Raw genomic sequence first — 22,456 nt, forward strand, 5'->3', positions numbered from 1 at the left:
AGTGACTTCCACTACTTATAAATATAAGTTCATAACAATTAGGCAAAATTCCCTTATATTTTAGCATCAGATTCATGCATGCAAACTAAGTATGCATCCTCAACCAACATACAAGAATAAGTTATCAATCAAACAAATAAGTAAATCGCATTCATGTTTTACAAAACAATAACTGGAGGAAATCAATTCATATCACATATATGTTCATGGCTTTGAATTCACCTCTAACTAAAATGAAATTAGTTCCACATGTTTGCAATTAAACAAAACCAATCTAATTTAAACATAGAATTAAATCTAAGGATAGAAAGAACCAAGAAACGCTCCAGCACTGCAATGGTAGATTGCACAATCCTTGGATACAGGTCACGGCTCAAAACTCCTTATCTCCTTCATTCCTTGTTGCGGCACAAAGTTATTTTTCTGATTTTCTCTCTAAGGCTCTTTGGTGGTTTTGTGCGGCATAAAACATGTATATATAGGGCTAGGGTTCACACACCAATCCTTGAAGGACAAGGATAGGCACGGCACAAGTTCAGAAGGAAAAGGAGTAGGGTTAGGTGCAGCATAAACTAGGGTTTCTAGAATGGGGTTGTGGCATAGAAAGGATAATGCTTCTAGAACCAGATATTTAGGTGTTCTAATGTGAAATTGATTCCTCTTTGCATTTGGAATTAAGGTGGGATAAGATTAGGTTAGGATAAGATAAGATAAGGTTTGGATAATGTTCCTTCCTTTTAGATGATTCCTTATCTTCAATGTCTTGAATCAACTCTTCCAGATGTTAAGCATATTCCTAGCCTTTTTTGATCTTCAAAAACGTCCATCCACCTTGCTCCATACTTAAGCTATCCATTCCAAGCCCAAAACTGCTCTAAAATGTTCCGAAGTGCCTTTTCTTGCCAACTTTGCCATTTGGACCTACAAACACACGAAAATGGCTTAAAACACTCTAATAAATAGAAACTAACTAAGTAAATGCAAGGAAATAGGCTAACAAAGTCGCATAAATATGCTCCTATCATTATGATGATTTATTCTAATGTTTGGGGACCATCTAAAACTGCTACACTTGGTGGTGCTCATTCGTTTGTTACTTTTATTGATGATTGCACACATATGACTTGGGTTTGTTTGATGAAGTTCAAAAGTGAAGTTACTTTTTTGTTTTAGCAGTTTTACAAAATGGTACAAGTATAATATAAGTCACAAATACAGGTTATCATGAGTGACACTGTCAGGGAATATGTAAACTCTGAATTTCGTGCCTTTCTTGATCATTGTGGTATTTTTTATCAGATTACATGTCCATACACCCAACAACAAAATGGGATTGTTGATTGCAAGAACCATCAGCTTCTAGATGTTGTTCGTGCTTCTTTGCACAAGGCGTGTCTCCCATTATCCTTTTGGGGAGAAGCTTTCACCTCAGCTGCGTATCTTATTCATCACGTTCCATCACAATCAATCGATTTTTAGACACTACTACAAGTTCTTTCCTCATATGCTAATGCTCATGCAGTTCCCAATCTTCCACTTCACATGTTTGGTTGTGCGGTCTTCATTTATCTATATAAATAGCAGAGAAGTAAGCTAAAACTGTGGGCCTTACGATGTGTGTTTATAGGGTACGCCTCAAATAAAAAAAGGTATCGCTATTATCATTGTCTGAAGAAAAAGTTGTTAGTCATTATGGATGTTGCGTTTCATGAGAATGATATGTTTTGCCAATCCCAAGTCTTCACTTCAGGGGGAGAATCAGATAGAAGTTGAAACTCTTGATTATACTATTCCAAATACAAATAGTGTGAATGATTTGGATTTAAGTGGTAATGTCTTGGAAATAAGTGGTCATCATTCACACGAAAACAATGATGTGAATGAATTGGAACTAAGTGGTAATGTCTTGGAGAAAAGTGGTGATCATTCACATGGAAACAATGTTGAAAACCTTGAAAGGGACGAGTTAACATCGCCAGATAACTCACTGCCTGACAACTCAGTGCCAGTTTCCTCAACATTGGACAACCATGTGTTGCCTAGCTACCTCAGAGTCGATCTCGCCACACTTAAGAGTCCCAGTAACCATAATCAATCATCTTTTATCCCGGGTGCACCACCACAACTTCGTCTCCCTGACCGTGTCAACAAAGGTATTCCTAAACTTATGAAGCTGACCAAAAATGCAAAACTTGGTATCATGTTCAATTATCTATTGTGTCTATTCCTAACAATGTGCATGAGGCTTTAACTGATCCACGTTGGCAAGCAGGAATGAATAAAGAGTTGAAATCTTTGAAGAAGAGTGTTACCTAGGAGATCATAGACTTGACAGTTGACAAGAAACTTGTGGGATGCAAATGGGTCTATACGGTGAAGTACAAAGCTGGTGGGACAATGGATCGCTTCAAGGCAAGACTGGTACCAAAAGGATACACTCAAAAATATGGAATTGACTATACATATACATTTTCCTCTGTGGCCAAGATCAATACAGTCCGTGTTTTCTTGTCCTTGGCGGCAAATCTTAATTGGCCCTTAGAACAATTCGATGTGAAGAATGCCCTCTTGCATGGAGATTTGACAGAAGAGATTTACATGAAACTCCCACCAAGGAGTAACATTCCATATATGCATAGACAAAAGGTGTGTAGGCTTCGAAAAACATTGTATGGTTTGAAGCAGTCCCCAAGAGCGTGGTCAAGGAGATTTACCGAGTCTATGAGAGCATTTGGATATAAGCAGAGTAACTATGATCACATGTTCTTGAAACGTCAGAACGGAAAACTTACAACATTCATTGTATATATAGATGACATGGTAGTTACCGGTAATTAGCTGGATGAGCATGTAGCCTTACAGAAATATTTATCTACATAATTCGAGATAAAAGATTTTGGGTATTAGAAATATTTTCTTGGGATTAAGGTATTAAGGAACAAGTCAGGAATCTTCCTGTCACAGAGAAAGTATATTCTTGACTTGTTAAAAGAAATTGGCATGTCAGTATGCAAACCTATGACTACTCCCTTAGTAGAAGGAATGAAGCTCAATATTGATCTAAACTAGGTACCGGTCGATAAAGGGAAGTACTAATGGTTAGTGGGAAGATTAATGTATTTGGCACATACTAGACCAAACTTTGCTTATGCCTTGAGTGTCATTAGTCAATACATGCATAATCCAGGAGAACAACACATGAATGCAGTTATGAGAATATTGAGTTATTTGAAAAGTAGGTCCAAGGAAAGGGATTTTATTTAAGAAGAATGATCATTTTAGAATTGAAGGTTATATGAATGCTGACTGGGCCGGTTTTAGTGATGATAGGCGCTCAACATCAGGTTACTTCACCTTTATTGATGGAAATTTGGGTACTTGGAGAAGCAAGAAGCGGGGTGTAGTAGCAAGGTCGAGTGCAGAAGTATAGCCGTTGGTATTTTTGAGATTTTATAGCTTAAACTACTATTACATGATTTGGGCGTCAAACATAATCAACCGATGAAGTTGTCTTGTGATAATAAAGTTGCTAGTGATATTGCTCATAATCCGGTGCAACATGATAGCACTAAGCATGTATGAGTTGACTTCCTTAACCCTACATAATGCCTAATCCACTTGAGTGTTTACACATTCAAGGGAGAGTGTTATAAACTTCTTATTTAAGTGTGATTGTGTAAATTCTAGATTAGATTTGATTATAATTATTCTTCTCTATTAGGACTTGTGTTCCTTGGAATAAAAGGATTTCTTCCCTACCTTATTACTATAAATCAAGGCAGTGCGTAGGAGAAATAACACATTCTCTACAAAACCCGACAAACACATCTCTCTCACAATATTTTCTCTATGTCGCCGGCCCCCTCTCACTGTGAGCTAAATATAGGCCAAAACAATAACAATATTATTAAAGAAAATAACAATATTATTCCCATTTTAAATTTAAAAAATAATTAATCCATAAACTACGAATGCCTTCTTACCGTTAATGTCCACGTCAGCACAGAGAAATCTATTCACAGGAAGAGAGCTCGCAGACGCCACGGAGTCTATTTGCTCTGCAATTCATTCATCTCGGCTTTCTTCTTTCCGGACACGGCCACTATCTGGTTCCTGATACGGCGTCGTATCCGGTCGAAATCCCAGCTCCAACTGCCACTGTTGGCGGTTAAACTCCCCCGAATCAGGCGGGATACGCTCTTCGCCATCCCACTTATCCACATCTGTCTTTCCTCTGGCCACAACTGTAATTTCAATACAGTCGAATTTTCAGAAAAGTCTCCGCCACCGTCACGGCCACCGTCTCAGCCGTTGTTTCCAGCGTCTCGGATGGAGAAATCGAATATTTTCAGAGGCAGTTACCTCAACGGAGCTTACCATCCTTCCTTCTCCTCTTCTTCTTCTCGCGCCGATGTCAATTACAGGTCCCATCTCTCTCTCTCTCTAAGATCAGTCTTTTTGTTTTTTTATCAATTGGAATTTTTATATTTATTTGATAGATCGAAATAAAATCGAATCTTTGATATCTGGGTGGATTTAATATATTTTAATTAATTAATGGAGAAGGAGTGAAAAATTGAAAGAATTGGCAGGATTTGTTTTGTGTTTAAGGAAATTCTTTGGATTAAACAAATAAGGAAATATTTTTTGAGATCTGTGAAAAGGGTCCTCAACAAAACTGCCAAAAAATGGTGTTAAATTTCAGTTCTTTGATCATTCTTGCAGTTTTTGATATTTCAATTTCAGTTCCTTGAGATTGCAATTGTTTAGTTTTGTATCTTGTAGGAAACAGTGGAGTGCATTTTTGCTCACTCACGACGGATAACCACTTGATCGATTGTTATTAGATGAGCGTGATTTAATCTATGCATTACATAAATCTCAAAATTTAAACTCATCCGAATGATAATCAATATAATGGTGATGCGTAAGTGGTGAGCAAGAATATTTTCGCACTTCGAATATTCTATAATTTTATCTACATTTGCGGGAGGAGTGTAGGAAATTAACATAGCAGTGTTAAATTACTGACCGACGTTTATCATTTAGTAACACTAGTTGAAGTATTGTCCCAGTGGATTAGGATAGTTTCAATTGTGAAAGGAGCATAAATATTCAAATCTCTCCTACTCTCCAAACTCTGAGTCATTTCAATTTAATTGTCCTTAAATTCTTAATATAAGGCCAATTTACAGAACATTTAACATGAACATTGGTTTTTCATGCAGCTGTGGTTCTTGTGGGTATGAGCTAAACCTAAGTTCCAGCAACCGGAACACTTCTACGATTGGCTCTAATAAGTATGGAAAATCTATAAAGCGAGGGATCATATCATTCTTTAACATCGATGAGAGCAGATTTACTCAGGTTGATGAACTTAAATGTAAACCCCATTTCTCTAAGCGTTCATGGGGTTTGTTCAGCCGAAGAACTAAACTTCTTTGTCGCAAGTGTGGTAACCATATAGGAAATGCTTATGATGAGTACACTTCATCGTCTTACCCGCTTGTGTTAGATGAATCAGATTCATCCGCAGGTCATGAAGTTACCAAATGCAGAAAATTTGATGTTAGAATTCGCGCTTTGCAACCTTCAAATTCTGAAGAATTTGGCCCTTCAATTTTGGAATGAAATTACTGAGCAAGCATTCTCGCATGAGGTTATACTCTGTACAGATTGTATCGTTGTTGTGTTTTACCCCTTTTATTAGAATGTTACTTGCGTATGAAAGTTTGATCAGCATTGAAGGAATTGTGGTGTGGAATTTTTGAAGTGCTTTGAATGATTGAGGAAAGTCTGTTACAAGTTTAGAACATAGCATTGCTAGTTTCTTCAATTTGTTGGAGTTATATATATAATGTACTACTCATGACTCTTGTCCGTCATTTTTTGGGTGAGTTTTTGTGGGGGTGCCTTATCAGGCAGCTCTCTCACGATAGGGTGAGACATGAGAGAATTGCCTAGGGCAAACTTACTCGAGAATTCTCCTATCTGGCGTTTCTTGTATTCATAGAAAACAAACTAAACAATAATAATACATTATACAAATCTACATAGAACAAAATGGCATCCAAAGATTTTAGTTATTTGATATCGGAAGATTCGGGACATGGGTGTTAAGAATTCACAAATCAATAGCATTTAATGCGGTCACTCAGTACTATTGTCTAATGGTATTCTTCTTCACTTATAAGTGAGAAGTTTTAAGTTCAAATCAGTCGATACCAAATTAGGTTGTTCATTGTATAGTTAGCTGAACTCTTTCTCCCCTTAGTATAAAATATTTCGTTGTACTAAAAATAAAAAATAAATAACAATTTAGTGTGAATAAACTTTTCCTTTAATAGTTATTTATGCTAGTATGTAATTTGTGAGGAGGAATGTCTCCTCAATTTGAAGGAGCTAAACAATATTCTTCTACAAATGCAAGATTTGAGTATCGGCTTTCTGATGTGGTCCAATAAAAAGATGTGACATATAACATATTCTTTATTTATTAAAGCCCATAAAAAATTTAACTTTATCATGTCTATTATTTTATAAATTAATTAAACATGTGTTAATAAATTATTGAGCTAGATCATAAAGTCAAATAACGACTAGGCCTGGTAAACGGGTCATGTCTGTCGTATTCGTGTCGTTTTCGTATAACACATGTTATCTTAACAGGTTGTGTCATGTCACACTCATTATCTTAACAGGTCCTTAACAAGACCCGTTAAGAAAAATATATATTTTTTTTTCTTAAACTAAGGTTCGTAAAATTTTATTCTACAACATCCATAGTTTCAAGAAAGAAAAACAAAACTGTAAAATCTTCCTCATACCAATTTCATACCATATCCATTTCAATTTCAATTTCACATATCCATTTCAATTTCACCTATCTATATCCATTTCAAATTCACATATCCAATTAAATTTCAAAATCCAATTCACATATCCACAAATTACAATCCAATTCAAATTTACTTTCAATTTCACAATTCAATTAAAAACACCTTACACTTGCATGTTGCAGCCTTGCTTAATTGCTTTGCTTGTTTCAAATCTCCAAATCCGGAAAACAAATATAGTTCCCACTAATTAACTTCCAGTAAATAGACCCCAAATGAAACATAGATACAAATGAACTCGCGGCGTTCACAATAAAAAAAAAAAAAAAAGGACATGCCTGCCAATTGCCAATACTAGGGACAAATAATTAAGACATTGCATCTACTACAGCAAAACAAAAATAGGTGCGGCGTCACTACTCTATCGTTGCCTGCCTCACAGGTCACCTGAATTCTAACCTCCCGAGTCCCCTGATAACATATTCCCAATATATATATATATATATATATATATATATATATATATATTACATTAAGTAATGAATCTCACCTTACGGCTTACAATACGACTAAATGGCATGACATAATAAAGTTAATTTACATAACTACATCTATATTCCCAAATTCCAATGCTTGATTCTATTTCTGCCTCGTCCTTTTGTGATTTTCAAGCTTGCGAAGCCAACGCGAAGCACGCTTGCTCAATCGCTTGGTTTTTTGAATGTTTGCAAACATGCCCCAACTTAGAAACCCAGAATCTCCAAAATCAGAAAACCCCAAAAACCCCAAACCCAAAAAATCCCTGGCCATTAGTTCTAATTTTAACGAAAACCCCAAATCACTAGTTTTTGAAAAAAAACACAAAATACCCAAAAATACAAAATTCATACCTTTAGCGTGTGTTTGCCTGTATGTAGTTTTCTTGTGGCTACCAAAGTCGAGTTGAAGAAAGTGAACGGAGGAGGATGCGAGAGAGATGCAGATTAAGGAGACGGTGCGGGAGTAATTTTGGACTAGAGAGATCAGAGTGAATGAGAGAGAAGAGAAGGATAGCCTCCAACCTAATGCACAATGCATGGTTGAGATTAAACCTCAACCGATCCAATGGTCACCAATTTTTTAAATTAAATTTAATATATATATATATATATAATTATTATAGTTTTTAGGGGTATAAAATTCTTAAATTAATATATATAACTATTATGGGTTATAAAATTATTGAATTAATATTTTGCTTATCGTGCATTGTGTTACTCACGTGTATACCCGAACCAACCTGTTATCTTACCTATGTGTATACCCAAACCAACCTGTTAACTTAATAGGTGTTTATCGAGTTACCCGATAATGATCCAATTTTTTATCGTGTCGATCCGAATACTTGTTAATTTCGTATTGTATCGTGTCGAGTTATTGGAACGTATCAAGAATTGCCAGGCCTAATAACGACAGTGACAAGTACTATCCATTAAGTAAAATTCTCCTTGCACTATAAAACAAACAGTAGTGCCCTCTTGAAATTACTTGTCATATGCAAAAATGTTTCTGGTATTATTTTGCTCTTGCATGCTTTTGTCACTCATATATATCACCAATTTTACTGCCTTGGCCTTGGAAGGCTGAGTTTCCAGCAATCTTTACTTTGGAGACTCTAATTCATGGTGAACTGGCACCCCCTCCTTACGGCGAGACCTTTTTCCGTAGGCCGGCTAGATGATTCTCCGATGGCCGCCTCGTAATGGATTTCCTGGGTATGTATTCCACCATCTTTTTGTTTTCTCATAACTTGTTTATTCTTTGGATGACAATTTAAACATGAATGGTAGTTAGAGAAAGCACTTTTTCGGTTATTCCAAGGCTCTATCTATAGGACATGTCCACTTAAGTACCATACAACATATACTTTGCTTGTTCTCAATTATAAATCATTGCCTTTTTTTTTTTTTTTTAATTAAAAAAATTAGGTTCTCATCCTTTATTTTCCTACTTCATTGATTAAAAGTTTATTCCTTTTCAATTTTTTATCAAGGTCCTTAGATTTTAATAAACATTATTAATTATTTCAATAATAAAATATTAATTATTTCTAAATATATTCATTTAGTATTAGAAACGTTACATTTGTTATATTTATATTTATGCCTCAATTTTTTATCATATTTTTTATTTTTAGTCTATACTCATTTTTAATTTGCAACCCTTCTTTTAATTTGTACCAATTTTCTTTTCAGTTACCCATATATTAATTAATGGGAAAACTTGATATAAGTCCCATTTTTTTAGTCAATAGTAGGAATAGTCAAATTTATTAAAATAAGTCCAATTCCTTAAATTTAATTATTTAATTATCAATAATTATCTATTCAATGATAAGATTTTTTATAAAAATCAAATTTCTTCCTAATTATCTCTTTGATTATTTCTTTTTATTTTTATTTTTTATTATTTCTTGTTCTTCCTCCTACTTTAAACCTCATTTATAGATTTTATTTTTAATTTTTATAATCAACCTATAACACAGGTTAATTATTTTTACGTATCTATATGACATATTCTTTTTTATAATCAATGTGTCACAAATAAATGTGTCTTGCTTGTAGGTATATTATGTTTTTTCCTACCTTTTAGTTAGGTTTCATATCTTGCTCACAGGTATAATATATATTCATATATTTGTTACTTGAGTTAAGGTAGAATGTTTTGTAGATAATTTATGTTAGTGTATTAGTTTTTGTTGTTGTAAGATATTACTTAGATTTTTTGGAGTTGAAAAATGCATAATATTAGAAGATTTTTAATTGATTTTTAATATTTTTAAAAAATATAAAATGAGTATAAAAGAAATAAAAACATGTAATTAAATAATTGGACTCACTCCTAAAAACCATCTATGTTTTTGGACCTAGATCTAAAAGCCCCTATATTAATTCCTTTTTTGTGCCCATATTTTTTTAACTTTTATTTGTATTTGTATCCATTTTTAATTTTTCTAAATATATCCATGCTAATTATATGTTTTTATTTATGTTTTTAAAGTGTATCAATAGTTATTTTTTAAAATATGTTAACAATTATGTGTGACACACCCCGATCCAAATGTCCACCTGGACTCTGAATCGAGTTGTGCTGGCCAACACCAGGAAAGTGATGAAGCCATAAAGTGTAGTGATGTGGAAATGTGAGCAAATTTAAACCTAAAAGTGTCTAAATGTAAGAGTACGCTTGTGAGCGGGAATGAACCCATTTCACACGTGATGTCAGAGCATAAGTAAAGTATAGTAAAATTAGAGTAAGAACTATACCATCAGGAGTAGTCTCTGTTTATTGGTGATTGCCATAAATCCTCGTCAACACGAACACTGTGACTAGATCTTGGAGGGGCGAAAAACAAGGGTGAGTGGGCCTAAAAGTAAAGCTTTGTAAAAACCCTTTCGAAAACATAATAACCCCTCACCACAAAACAAGTATAGTTTCCAAAATATACATACTACTATAGTATGAAAATACTTACCGTAGCCTACAAACACACAAGCTTATGTAGAGATATTTTGTATATACAAACATATCATATCGAGTGCTCATCCACATATGCGGCCACACAAGCTTATGCAAAGATATTTTGACATGAACAGGATTGGGTGTAATAATGATTTACGCTCTAGTACTACAATAATGTGAAGACTGGTGGTATGTGCAACACATATGAGTCCTAATTGCCTATAGCAATCTAGGTCATGACTGGCACCTACAATGGATCCAAAATGAGCGTACGATGCGATGTGACCATACACGTGAAGCATGGCCTTGGCCCTGGTGAGTACCGACACCAGTGTAGCACATGATGAACAAATAACATACATACGATCATGCAATAGTAAATCGATAATTCACGTCGACAAAATACTATTTAATAAATATTAATCATGGCCATAATTCAAATCCCATAAAGGCATGCATATTTGTGCATCCCGTAGGATTTAGGATAATTTCGTAAATTCCGTCATTTCACTAATTCTTATAAACATTAGTCTAATCTAGGCATAAGTAGGAAATTCTTTTTCAAATATTTAAATGGAAACTAAATACGGTTGGCCGATGTTAATTGTACCTAAGCATAATAGAGGCCCATTAGTAAAACTCAATTAAAACATTTGAATTTGGAGAAATGAACTGCGGTTTCAAAATCAGCGGGTCGAAATACGCTAAGAAGGGTCCCGGACAAATTTTGTAAAAAGTCAACAGTTAACCCAAAAAGTCAACCAAGATGCCTCGGCGGTCAACTACGTTCAAACTTTAGAATTTCACTAAATGGATGTCAAAAATGGACTCAGGGCATCGAAATTAATCTAGAAGGGTTTCCAAGAAAATTTTACAAAAGTCAACGCAAGGAATATTCCAAAGAATATTCCAGGCCCATTTCAGAAATGGGATGGATGGGGTTAAGACCATCTTCAACCGAAGGAGGCCAGAGAAATGGTGAACCAAAAGACTCTTTAACAAATTAGATATAAGAGAGAGTTTGAGTTTCATTACCCTTGAAGCTAATCCTTGTTTACACAAAGGATTCACCCAAGTGAAGGGCCTTCAAGTCACCTCTTTTGCTCCTTGGATGGTTGCTTCTTTGCTTTTCCTTTGCTCCTTGAGGATTTGAGGAGAGGAACTCCAAGAACACCAAAAGTTTGGTGTCTCTAAGCCTCCACACCAAGGATGAGGTGTGAAAATGAAATGGATAACTTAGAGGAAGGAAGATTGCTAGCTATTTTTCTCTCTAAGTGTGGCCGACCTCTTTGGAAGACAAAGAAAGAAAGAGTTTTGCTCTTCTGCCTCAAAGAAAACCCTTGATGTGGTAAAGCTATAAAGTTCCTTTTATAGCACTTCACATTTGAGCGGCAAACTTGCAATTATGCCAAGTTCACTACCACTCACCCTATGGCCGGCCATCCTTTAGTTATTGGGCTAATTGCCCATTTTGTTTTAGTTGTTATACAACTTAAACATAATGAGCCTTATCGACCAAATCCTTTTGGGCCCCAAGGTCCGAAACTAACTTGGAAGCCCAATACGAACCTTTCGTATAATTAAGTAACTAATTAATTAATTTTGACCATTCTCAATTAAACCATTTAATTGCTTATCCATCTCATTTATATTTCTTCACTTTCATCCTTACTTGGTGTACGATCCATTAGGTTCTAATTAGTGAGCTAATGGGCGATTGTTACTCTTAACGATCGATTGTGAATTGAAACTACATTTCAATTCTCCCTTTGATGAAGATAATCTTCAGGGCTTCCACAAACCATGAGTGATACCTAGCAGTATGTCATGGCTACCCAAGCTAAGTAGAAGTGGTTGGAGAACCTATCCAGTTACAATTACAATATAATACGGTCATTCTCTAATATAATACACTTAATCGCATTGTTTGAGTGACAGTTTGTTTCAGGTCTACTATCAAATGTGATACTTCTCTATATGATTTAATTGAATATGATTTGGAACAAACTTCCTAAGTCATATTCGTATGCTTTGGCCAAAGACTCCTGAATCATATCTCAAAGTATTCTCCCTTCACCATGGAAGGTTAAAGATCCCTTGTTGTGCATTCATATGCCTACATGACTAGATATATCTATAGGACATGTCCACATAAGTAGCCCACATCATATACTTTGTTTGTTCCCAATTATAAATCATTGTTTTTTTTTTCTTTTTAAAGTAGCCGAAAGATTGTGTTTTTTTTTTTTTTGAATTAAAAAAAAATTAGGTTCTCATCCTTTATTTTCCTACTTCATTGATTAAAACTTTATTAATGTCGTTGACACTCTCGATGAAATGCCTTTGACATGATTAAAGATTAAGGACCTAACCATTAGACATCTATGATGCCTTTGGTCAAATGACTACTTTGCATATTGCAACTTCCGAGTTCTTACATGACTGTACGTTCGAACTCTCTTTTGATCATAGTTCAGTGTACTCAATTACCATTTTGAGCACCTATGTGTTTGTCTCAGTGTCCAACACTAAATGACTGGAGATTAGTCATACTCACGCTTGAGTTAACATAACACATATTAAGCTTAACGAATTGTCAATGCCCAATTGGCAATCTTATGGCTAGGAGCGTTTTAGGACTGAACATAAGAGAAAAGTCTCGTTAATCTAACTTACTTAGATCACTTCTCTCTTAGATTAAATACATTCTTTGGATTCCCTTATTGCTTAAATAAGCTTTGCCCTTCATTAAACTTATAATAGTTTAACACAATAAGTATTCCAAAAGCTATTACATCAAATAAGTGGCTTTTTGGACGTACTTCCAACAATCTCTCACTTGCACTCAAAGCCACCTTCCCATGTATCTAATACCCATCTATTCCATATGGCAGTCAAGTTGGATTTGAGACATTGGCTTCGTCAGTGGATCTACTATGTTATTGACTGAGGAAACCTTGAGGATGTAGACTTTCCCCTCGGCAGCATATCTTCTAATGATGTTAAAAAGTCTGTCAAAATGTTTGTTCTTTTGATGAGTCCTGGGTTCCTTGGCTTGAGTTATCGCCCCATTATTATCATAATACAAAGTTATTGGTGATGTAATGGTTGGAACCACTCCAAGTTCACTAATGAACTTCTTCACCAATTAATTTTCTAGATCTATCACGATAGAGCTTTATCCCAAACACATAAGATGCATCTCCCAAATCTTTCATGTGGAAGGTTTTGGACAACCACACTTTTATAGAAGAAAGTAATGCAGTGTCATTCCCGAATGGTAATATGTCATCTACATATAATACTAGGAATACAACTACATCCCTAACGACCTTTTGATAAACACAGTTGTTGCCTTCGTTTTGAGCAAAACCAAATGATTTGATTTCAGTGTCAAAACGAATGTTCCAGCTCCTGAAGGCTTGCTTAATTCCATAAATAGACCTCTGAAGCTTGCATACCTTAGTCTTTTCAGACTTAGATACAAAACCTTCGGGTTGAGTCATATAGAGCTCTTCCTCTAAGTAGCCATTCAAAAAAGCCGTTTTCACGTCCATTTGCCATATCTCATAATCAAAGTACGTAACTATAGCAAGCAAAATCCGAATGGACTTAATCATGGCTACAGGAGAGAAGGTTTCTTTATAGTCAATCCCTTCTTGTTACCTGTAACCCTTGGTTACTAGTCTAGCCTTATAAGTCTCCACATTCCCATTAGCGCCTATCTTTCTCTTGAATACCCATTTGTTTCCAACAGGTATTATACCTTCTAGAGGGTCTACAAGAGTCTAAACATGATTTTGACATATGCTTCACAACCCTAAATCTTAATATAATTAAGACTTGGCTTTCTCTCATGCCATATCTCAGAGGGCATCTATGAAACTGACTTGGAATGTACTCTACCAAGCAAGTAACCTACTGTATATAGAGCGTATCCCTAGAATGTTACTGGTAGATCAGCGGAACTCATCATAGAACGAACCATGTTCATCAAGGTTCGATTTCTCTTTTCAGAAACTCCATTAAGTTGTGGAGTTCCCGATAGAGTCCATTGTGATATTATTCTACACTCTTTGAGATAATCTAGGAACTTGTCTTATTCGATCTAATCTTAGGATCTTTATATGCTTCCCAGTTTGCTTCTCAACTTCATTCTTGAATTCTTTGAACTTTTCAAAGGATTCTAACATGTACTTCATACGATACATATAGCCAAACCGAGAGTGATCGTCGATGAATGTGATATAGTATGAGAAGCCTGATCTCGACATAGTAGACATAGGTCCACATACGTCAGTGTGGATTAACCTTAGAATTATAGTGGCACGCTCTCCATTCCCAATGAATGGAGATTTGGTCATCTTCCCTTTCAAGCAACATTCAAAAGTACCCATTTGGTCATTACCTAATGAGCGGAAATATCTGTCTTACGACATCTTGCGAATCTTATCAAGGTTCACATGTCCAAATTTAAAATGCCACATCTTTTCTTGCTTAACTTCTTCTCTAGCCCTTTTGGGTTTTGAGGTATTCTTGCTTTCAATATAGTGCATCATACTACTTGTCTCTATGTTAATAAGTCCCTCTATCATATTACCATGAGAGATGATACGACCATTCAAGTATAAAGTGTAACTCATTTTGTTAAACAATACTAAGTGCCTATCTCGTAAAAGCTTGGAGATGGAAATCAAATTCTTTATACATGAAGGAAAATATAAACAATTTTTAAGTTCCAAGACTTCCCCAAAGGGTAGTTTAAGCATGTAGGTGCTTACTGTTTTTGCAGAAACTTTAGTGCCGTTCCCAACTCGCACAATCATCTCCTCATTAGGTAGTGTCCAACTCCTTGTTAGTCCCTGCAATGAATTGCAAATATGTTGACTAGCGCCTAAATCAAATATCCAGGAAATAGAGCTTACTGTAAAAGCACTCTCTATGATAGAAATAGTCCCTTCAAAAGTTCGTGTTACAATGCTCGCAATGCGCACCCTGTATTTCTTCTTCTAACATTCATCTTTTCCGCAATGAAAGCATGTTCCTTTGGATTTTCTTGCCTTCTTCTTATGCAACCTTTTCCTTATGATTGCATTCTCACTCCCACTGTTCTTTTTGAAACCTTGGTCAAATTCACAGCACAGGTCAATCATCTCTGAAAAAGTATGATCAAATCTATTCACTTTATAGTTTACTATAAACTTGGTGAAATCATCCGAGAGAGATGCAAGGAAAAAGTCTTGGGCCATTCTCCCATCGATGGAAGTTCCTAAACTCTCAAGATCTTGAAAGATCATTTCCATCTTTTGTCCATGTTTTTGGATTGATGTCCTCTTTGCCATTTTGGCATTCAATAGACTACAAATATTTAAGAATCGTAGATTACTAGTCTCAATGTCATGCATCTTATGCAAACGATCAACCATGGCACAAGAAGTGTCCATGTGCTTATGTAGCTTCTTAAACTCCTCACTAAGTGAAGTGAGGATTAACTTGTAAGTCATCCTCATAGTGTCTAGCATAATTTTGACACTCCTCCTCTGAAGCTTGTTTCGTAGGAGATACATGAGGAGGGGATTTCTTGAGCACATACGATGTCATTCATCTTTGAGACATTCTCAATGTGATGATACCGAGCAAGCAAACATTGGCCCCTAAGGCTCTTTTTGTCAAGTATAATGGTAAGTGTAATTTTAGGCATGTCGTTAACTACATAACATAACAGAAATCGTATTAGATTGTTGATTTGATTTTAAAAAACTACTTGATTGGGCTTAAATCAAATAATAACACCCACTATTTTTAGCAAATTACATGTCCCTCAATGGAATCCGAGAGTTATGTTGAACTCTTAGCAGGGTATGAAAGGCTTACCATTACCAAGCCCACCTCAAAATGATATGATGTTGGTTAGCAACAATAATGATGAGAGAATGACACTTTAGTCATTTACAACTCTTGTAATTACCCATCTAGTTTGGCCTCTAGAGAATGATGCCTCACAATGATATGATGTTGGCACCACTGCACTTAGTTAAGTCATTCCCACCATGCTAGTTCGTGTAAGGGTTCAAGAATAGCCTCACAATGATATGATGTTGACCATCCTCATTGCCTACCTGACCACATCATGTATGTACATATGGACTCCTCCTAAATGTAAGCACATACTTTGAACTTTCTCATGAAAGGGTGAAGCTGGTGTATGAGTCACAAACGATTGGAGCCCATTTCTCGCTTATCAACTTAATATTCGTTTTATTGAAGGAGTAGTGTTGGGCTATATCAATTTCATTTTAATCTTATTAAAAGAACTTGGGCCTATCACAACCATTGGTTCCAAGTTTATATGAATTAGTAGTGTATAATACTCCCACTATTTCGATGAAACAAGAGAGACTATATGGAACTACTTACGAATGCATAGCATCCTCATATGGACTATATAGTCATTTTAGGTCTTAGGATGATTACAATCCATTTGATTTGATCCAACACAAGCCTTGTGTTGGACCTTGGGTCTAAGGTAGGTAGTTGTTGATTTTAGTTACGCGTTTAAACAAAATCGAATACTTGAAATAAAGAGAAGGGCTTATGCCCTTTTACAACACATTTGAACTAATCAAATTACATTCAAATCTAAACTACTTAACCCAAACTTTCATAATGTAAAGCGGCCAATCACATAGCTCAATTATTGAGGCCTTTGGTTCATAATCACCCTTTTCTTAATCAATCACAGTAACTAAGAAAGCAACTTAAACAATTGGTTTTCAAATTCATAGAATTGATTTAAATGGAACTAAATGAAATGAAAATCCAATTCTCATTAAAGAGACAAAACCATTTTGTTATCATCATAAGTTGGGCCGAAAATGCAACGACCTCAACTATTGGGCAACAATGCAAAAACATAAACTTTTGGGGTCACTTTGTAAAAACACAAAAGTCCACAACTTCATGTAATTACAACTAGAACCCAAAAATTTCAACAATTACAAAAACATCATTAAAGGAGCAAAATAATTTGTCCTTTAGTGATTTTGGGCATTACGGAAAAACGTAAACTTTTGGGCCAAAGTGCAAATACACAAAAGTATCAAAACTTTATGTAATTGTATAAAAGCCCCAAAAGTACCCTCACTAAGGGGTGGCCGGTTTTAGATAGTGTAAAGGGAGGGTTGGTTTTAGTGAAAATTCAAAATTTTATAAAGTGTTGAAAAAGTGAAAGGTATGGGTTGAATAGTTGATTAGCGTGGTTGAATAGTTTGATTGGTATGAGTTGTAAGATGTAGGTAAGGTGTAGAATTTATCAAACAATAAAAAAACACCAATCATCCATCACCAATCAATAACAAACCAAAACTTTATGAAAAACATCAAACACATTGAATCAAAGCACTAAACCTTTTGTTCTTGGTATGAACATCAAGAACAAAGTAAGAACATTGAAGAGCACACATGAAAACTCATAAAAGCTCCATGAATGTTTTCACTCAATTAAAATTCAAAATTTACAATACTCAAAAGAGGGTTAACATCCTAGGGTACTTAGGAGTTCCTAATGTCAGTTTAAAACACTTTTAACAAGACAATCAAGAACCCAAAAATCCACTCTTTGGATTTGGCCGAATTTCCCCACATACATGACACCAAATTTTAGTTCCAATATTCATGCTTAAATGAACTACATCTACAACATTTGAGATCCTAAATTTTCAAGCAAAATTTATATTCAAAAAGCAAGAACAAAGCTTGTAACATTTTAAACATTTAAATCACAAACCATGAAAAAACACAAAACCCAAAAGGATTCACCATACACTAGACCTAAGCTCCAATACCTCTTGAAGGAAAAATTTGTCCTAGCAAAGAATATGTGAGAACATTTGAACGCATAAGCAAACTAATAATACTTTAAAGTAGACATGCATTAAAAAAAACAATTCTAAAACCCATGACTTTCAAAGCCTAGTGAATGGTGAACCAAAAAACTCTTTAACAAATTAAAGAGAAAAGAGAGTTTGAGTTTCATTACCCTTGAAGCTCATCCTTGTTTACACAAGGGATTCATCCAAGTGGAGGGCCTTCAAGTCATCTCCTTTGCTCCTTGGATGGTTGCTTCTTTGCTTTTCCTTTTCTCCTTGACGATTTGAGGAGAGGAACTCCAAGAACACCAAAAGTTTGGTGTCTCTAAGTCTCCACACCAAGGATAAGGTGTAAAGATGAAATGGATGACTTAGAGAAAGGAAGATTGCTAGCTATTTTTCTCTAAGTGTGGCCGGCCTCTTTGGAAGACAAAGAGAGAAAGAGTTTTGCTCTTTTGCCTCAAACAAAACCCTTGATGTGGTAAAACTATAAAGTTCCTTTTATAGCACCTCACATTTGAGTGGCAAACTTGCAATTATGCCAAGTTCACTACCACTCACCCTATGGTCGGCCATCCTTTAGTTATTGGGCTAATTGCTCTTTGTTTTTTAGTTGTCATATGATTTGGAACAAACTTCCTAAGTCATATTCGTATGTTTTGGCCAAAGATTCCCGAATCATATCTCAAAGTATTCTCCCTCCACCATGGAAGGTTAGAGATCCCTTGTTGTGCATTCATACACCTATATGACTAGATAGCTTGACCCCAACAATGTCGTGGACACTCTCGATGGAATGCCTTTGACATGATCAAAGATCAAGGACCTAACCATTAGACATCTATGATGCCTTAGGTCAAAGGACTACTTTGCATATTGCAACTTACGAGTTCTTACATCACATGTATGTTCGAACTCTTTTTTTATAGTAGTTCAATGTACTCGATTACCATTTTGAGTACCTATGTGTTTGTCTCAGTGTCCAACACTAAATGACTTGAGACTAGTCATACTCACGCTTGAGTTAACATAACACATACTAACCTTAACGGATTGTCAATGCCCAATTGGCAATCTTATGGCTATGAACATTTTAGGAATGAACATAAGAGAAAGGTCTCGTTAATCTTACTTAGATCACTTCTCTCTTAGATTAAATACATTCCTTGGATTCCCTTATTGCTTAAACACACAATACAATAAATAGTGATTAACAATAAGCTTTGCCCTTCATTAAACATATAATAGTTTAACACAATAAGTATTCCAAAAGCTATTACATCAAATGAGTGGCTTTGTGGACATACTTCCAACAGAAATTTCTTCACGTCGAAATCTAATATAATGTAGCCGTAAATTACATAACATAACTTTTCATTCTCGAATGGAATAAGGCCCTTACCGGAGACATAAGGGGACAATATCATGTTGAATTGGTTGTGATTGTTGTACTATTATTGTGGTTGCAGGAATTATGGATAGAACATTGATGCAGAACCCGAACAGATGCGCTGACAAATACTTGGATGGAATCGATGATTTTGACTTTGCACATACACACAAATAGGGTGCAATTAGAATTCGGTGTCCTTGTAGGAGGTGTAACAACACAAAGGGACACAATTGAAAATGTTCAATTTCATTTAGTAAGGAATGGAATGGTAGAGACCTATAATACTTTGAACCATCATAGGGAACAATTAGACAATGCTTCATCTTCAGACGTCACAGGAGTGAGCAATGTTAAACTTAATATGGATCCTAATAAACAAGTCATGGATTAAATGATGCTTTTCCATTTATGTTGACATTCACCAATCAGGAAATGGAAGATGACGTGTCTGCACCAATGGACAATGTAGAATTCAAACAATATGAAAAACTATTAAAAATACCAACCAAGAGTTATATTGGGGTGCCAGGGCTTTTCGGTTCTCACGACCATTATGGAACTGATGCACATCAAAATAAAGTATCGTATATCGAACCAATGTTTTGATTACTTTTTTGGGATTTTCAAGAGAATGCTACCAAAGTACAATTGTTTGCCAAGAAACCATAGAAATGCGCAAAAGGAGTTGAATGGTCTCAGATTGGGTTACGCTTACAAAAACAGTTGTATATTGTTCTATAAGGAGACTAAAACATTGGATAAATGCTCTGTATCTAGGCCTGGCAAACGAGTCGTGTCTATCGTGTTCATGTCGTTTTTGTGTAACACATGTTATCTTAACGGGTCGTGTCGTGTCACACCCGTTATCTTAACGGGTCCTTAACAGGTCGTGTCACTTTACCCAACCCGACCCGTTATGACCCGTTAAGAAAAAAAAAAAAAAATTTTAAATTTGCACATACCACACATTGCCACATAAATATTACTTCAAAACATTAAAACATTTCTCATTCAAGTACTATATCTACACTCGAAAATAAAAGCCTAATAAAAAAAATAATACATACACTACTAATCTATTACAAATATTAAATGTGCAAGGATAAAGAGTTTTTGTTTTTAAGATTGTAAGTCTTTCTCAAAAGTTTACACCTCCATTTACAAAACCTTCAATTTACATCGATCATCATGAAATTGTATTGGAACTTTGGCTTGATCTATTGCCTTCAAGAGTTATGTTGAAGATGTTTTCAGTAAGATTTTCCACGTCAGAAGTATAGAAAAAGCAAACATTAAAAATCATTCAATTATGAAAAGTTAAACAAAATAATTATGAAAAGAAATAAAATAATAATACTATACCATATAAAAATATATTACCTCCTTTTCCAAATAGTTGATTCATACTTTTATTAAGTATATAAATTATAACATAAGATTTTGTGATATCCACATCCACTAGTGTAAATATTTTAAATTGAAGATCAAATTCATTCTTTGTATTCATATAGGGTCAAGGAGTGTAGCTGTAAAAATTCATCAAAATCAGAGTTAAAATAACCGTTAAATCTTGATTTTTCGTTTATAACCGTCGAAAAGCTTTGTCCCGTTACTTGATCTCTGAATGTTTTTTTTTTTGTGATTTTTTGCTGATGTGATCTCCAAGCATATACAAACAATTTTGACGGTTTGGATCGTTGAAATTAGTTTTGGAGAATTCGTAAAACGATAGATTGACTAACACTTAGAGTTTATTTATACTTTCATTAAGTATAACATAAGATTTTGTGGTATCCACTTGTGTAAATATTTTAAATTGAAGATCGAATTCATTCATTGTATTCATATAGGGTCAAGGAGTGTAGTTATAAAAAATCATCAAAATCGAAGTTAAAATAACCGTTATATCGTGATTTTTCGTTTATAACCGTTGAAAAGCTTTGTCCCGTTACTTGATCTCTGAATGTTTTTTTTTTTTTGTGATTTTTTGCTGATGTGATCTCCAAGCATATACAAACAATTTTGACGGTTTGGATCGTTGAAATTAGTTTTGGAGAAATCGTAAAACGATAGATTGACTAACACTTAGAGTTTATTTATACTTTTATTAAGTATAACATATGATTTTGTGGTATCCACTTGTGTAAATATTTTAAATTGAAGATCGAATTCATTCATTGTATTCATATAGGATCAAGGAGTGTAGTTATAAAAAATCATCAAAATCGGAGTTAAAATAACCGTTAAATCGTGATTTTTCGTTTATAACCGTTGAAAAGCTTTGTCCCGTTACTTGATCTTTGAATGCTTTTTTTTTATGATTTTTTGCTGATGTGATCTCCAAGCATATACAAACAATTTTGACGGTTTGGATCGTTGAAATTAGTTTTGGAGAATTCGTAAAACGATAGATTGACTAACACTTAGAGTTTATTTATACTTTCATTAAGTATAACATAAGATTTTGTGGTATCCACTTGTGTAAATATTTTAAATTGAAGATCGAATTCATTCATTGTATTCATATAGGGTCAATGAGTGTAGTTATAAAAAATCATCAAAATCGAAGTTAAAATAACCGTTAAATCGTGATTTTTCATTTATAACTGTTGAAAAGCTTTGTCTCGTTACTTGATCTCTGAATGTTTTTTTTTTTTTTTGTGATTTTTTGCTGATATGATCTCCAAGCATATACAAACAATTTTGACGGTTTGGATCGTTGAAATTAGTTTTGGAGAATTCGTAAAACGATAGATTGACTAACACTTAGAGTTTATTTATACTTTCATTAAGTATAACATAAGATTTTGTGGTATCCACTTGTGTAAATATTTTAAATTGAAGATCGAATTCATTCA

General features: G+C 34.7%; 1 protein-coding gene across 1 annotated transcript; it reads left to right on the forward strand.

The window, feature by feature from the left end:
• The first annotated feature begins 4,016 nt into the window (after window positions 1-4,016).
• On the forward strand, window positions 4,017-5,805 carry LOC137718607 (uncharacterized protein At4g08330, chloroplastic-like). Its single transcript, XM_068458158.1, has 2 exons — window positions 4,017-4,424; window positions 5,229-5,805. Exons 1-2 carry the CDS (start codon window positions 4,330-4,332, stop codon window positions 5,629-5,631), a joined length of 498 nt encoding a protein of 165 aa, XP_068314259.1. The 5' UTR covers window positions 4,017-4,329; the 3' UTR covers window positions 5,632-5,805.
• Window positions 5,806-22,456: the final 16,651 nt, after the last annotated feature.

The sequence above is a fragment of the Pyrus communis genome, chromosome 15 (assembly GCF_963583255.1).
Source record: "Pyrus communis chromosome 15, drPyrComm1.1, whole genome shotgun sequence".
Taxonomy (NCBI): domain Eukaryota; kingdom Viridiplantae; phylum Streptophyta; class Magnoliopsida; order Rosales; family Rosaceae; genus Pyrus; species Pyrus communis.

Excerpts from the sequence above, each read along its gene's own strand:
- LOC137718607 (XM_068458158.1), top strand. The coding sequence starts at position 4,330 with ATGGAGAAATCGAATATTTTCAGAGGCAGTTACCTCAACGGAGCTTAC. Across the intron at positions 4,425-5,228 it reads CGCGCCGATGTCAATTACAG|CTGTGGTTCTTGTGGGTATG; the intron begins GTCCCATCTCTC and ends TTTTTCATGCAG.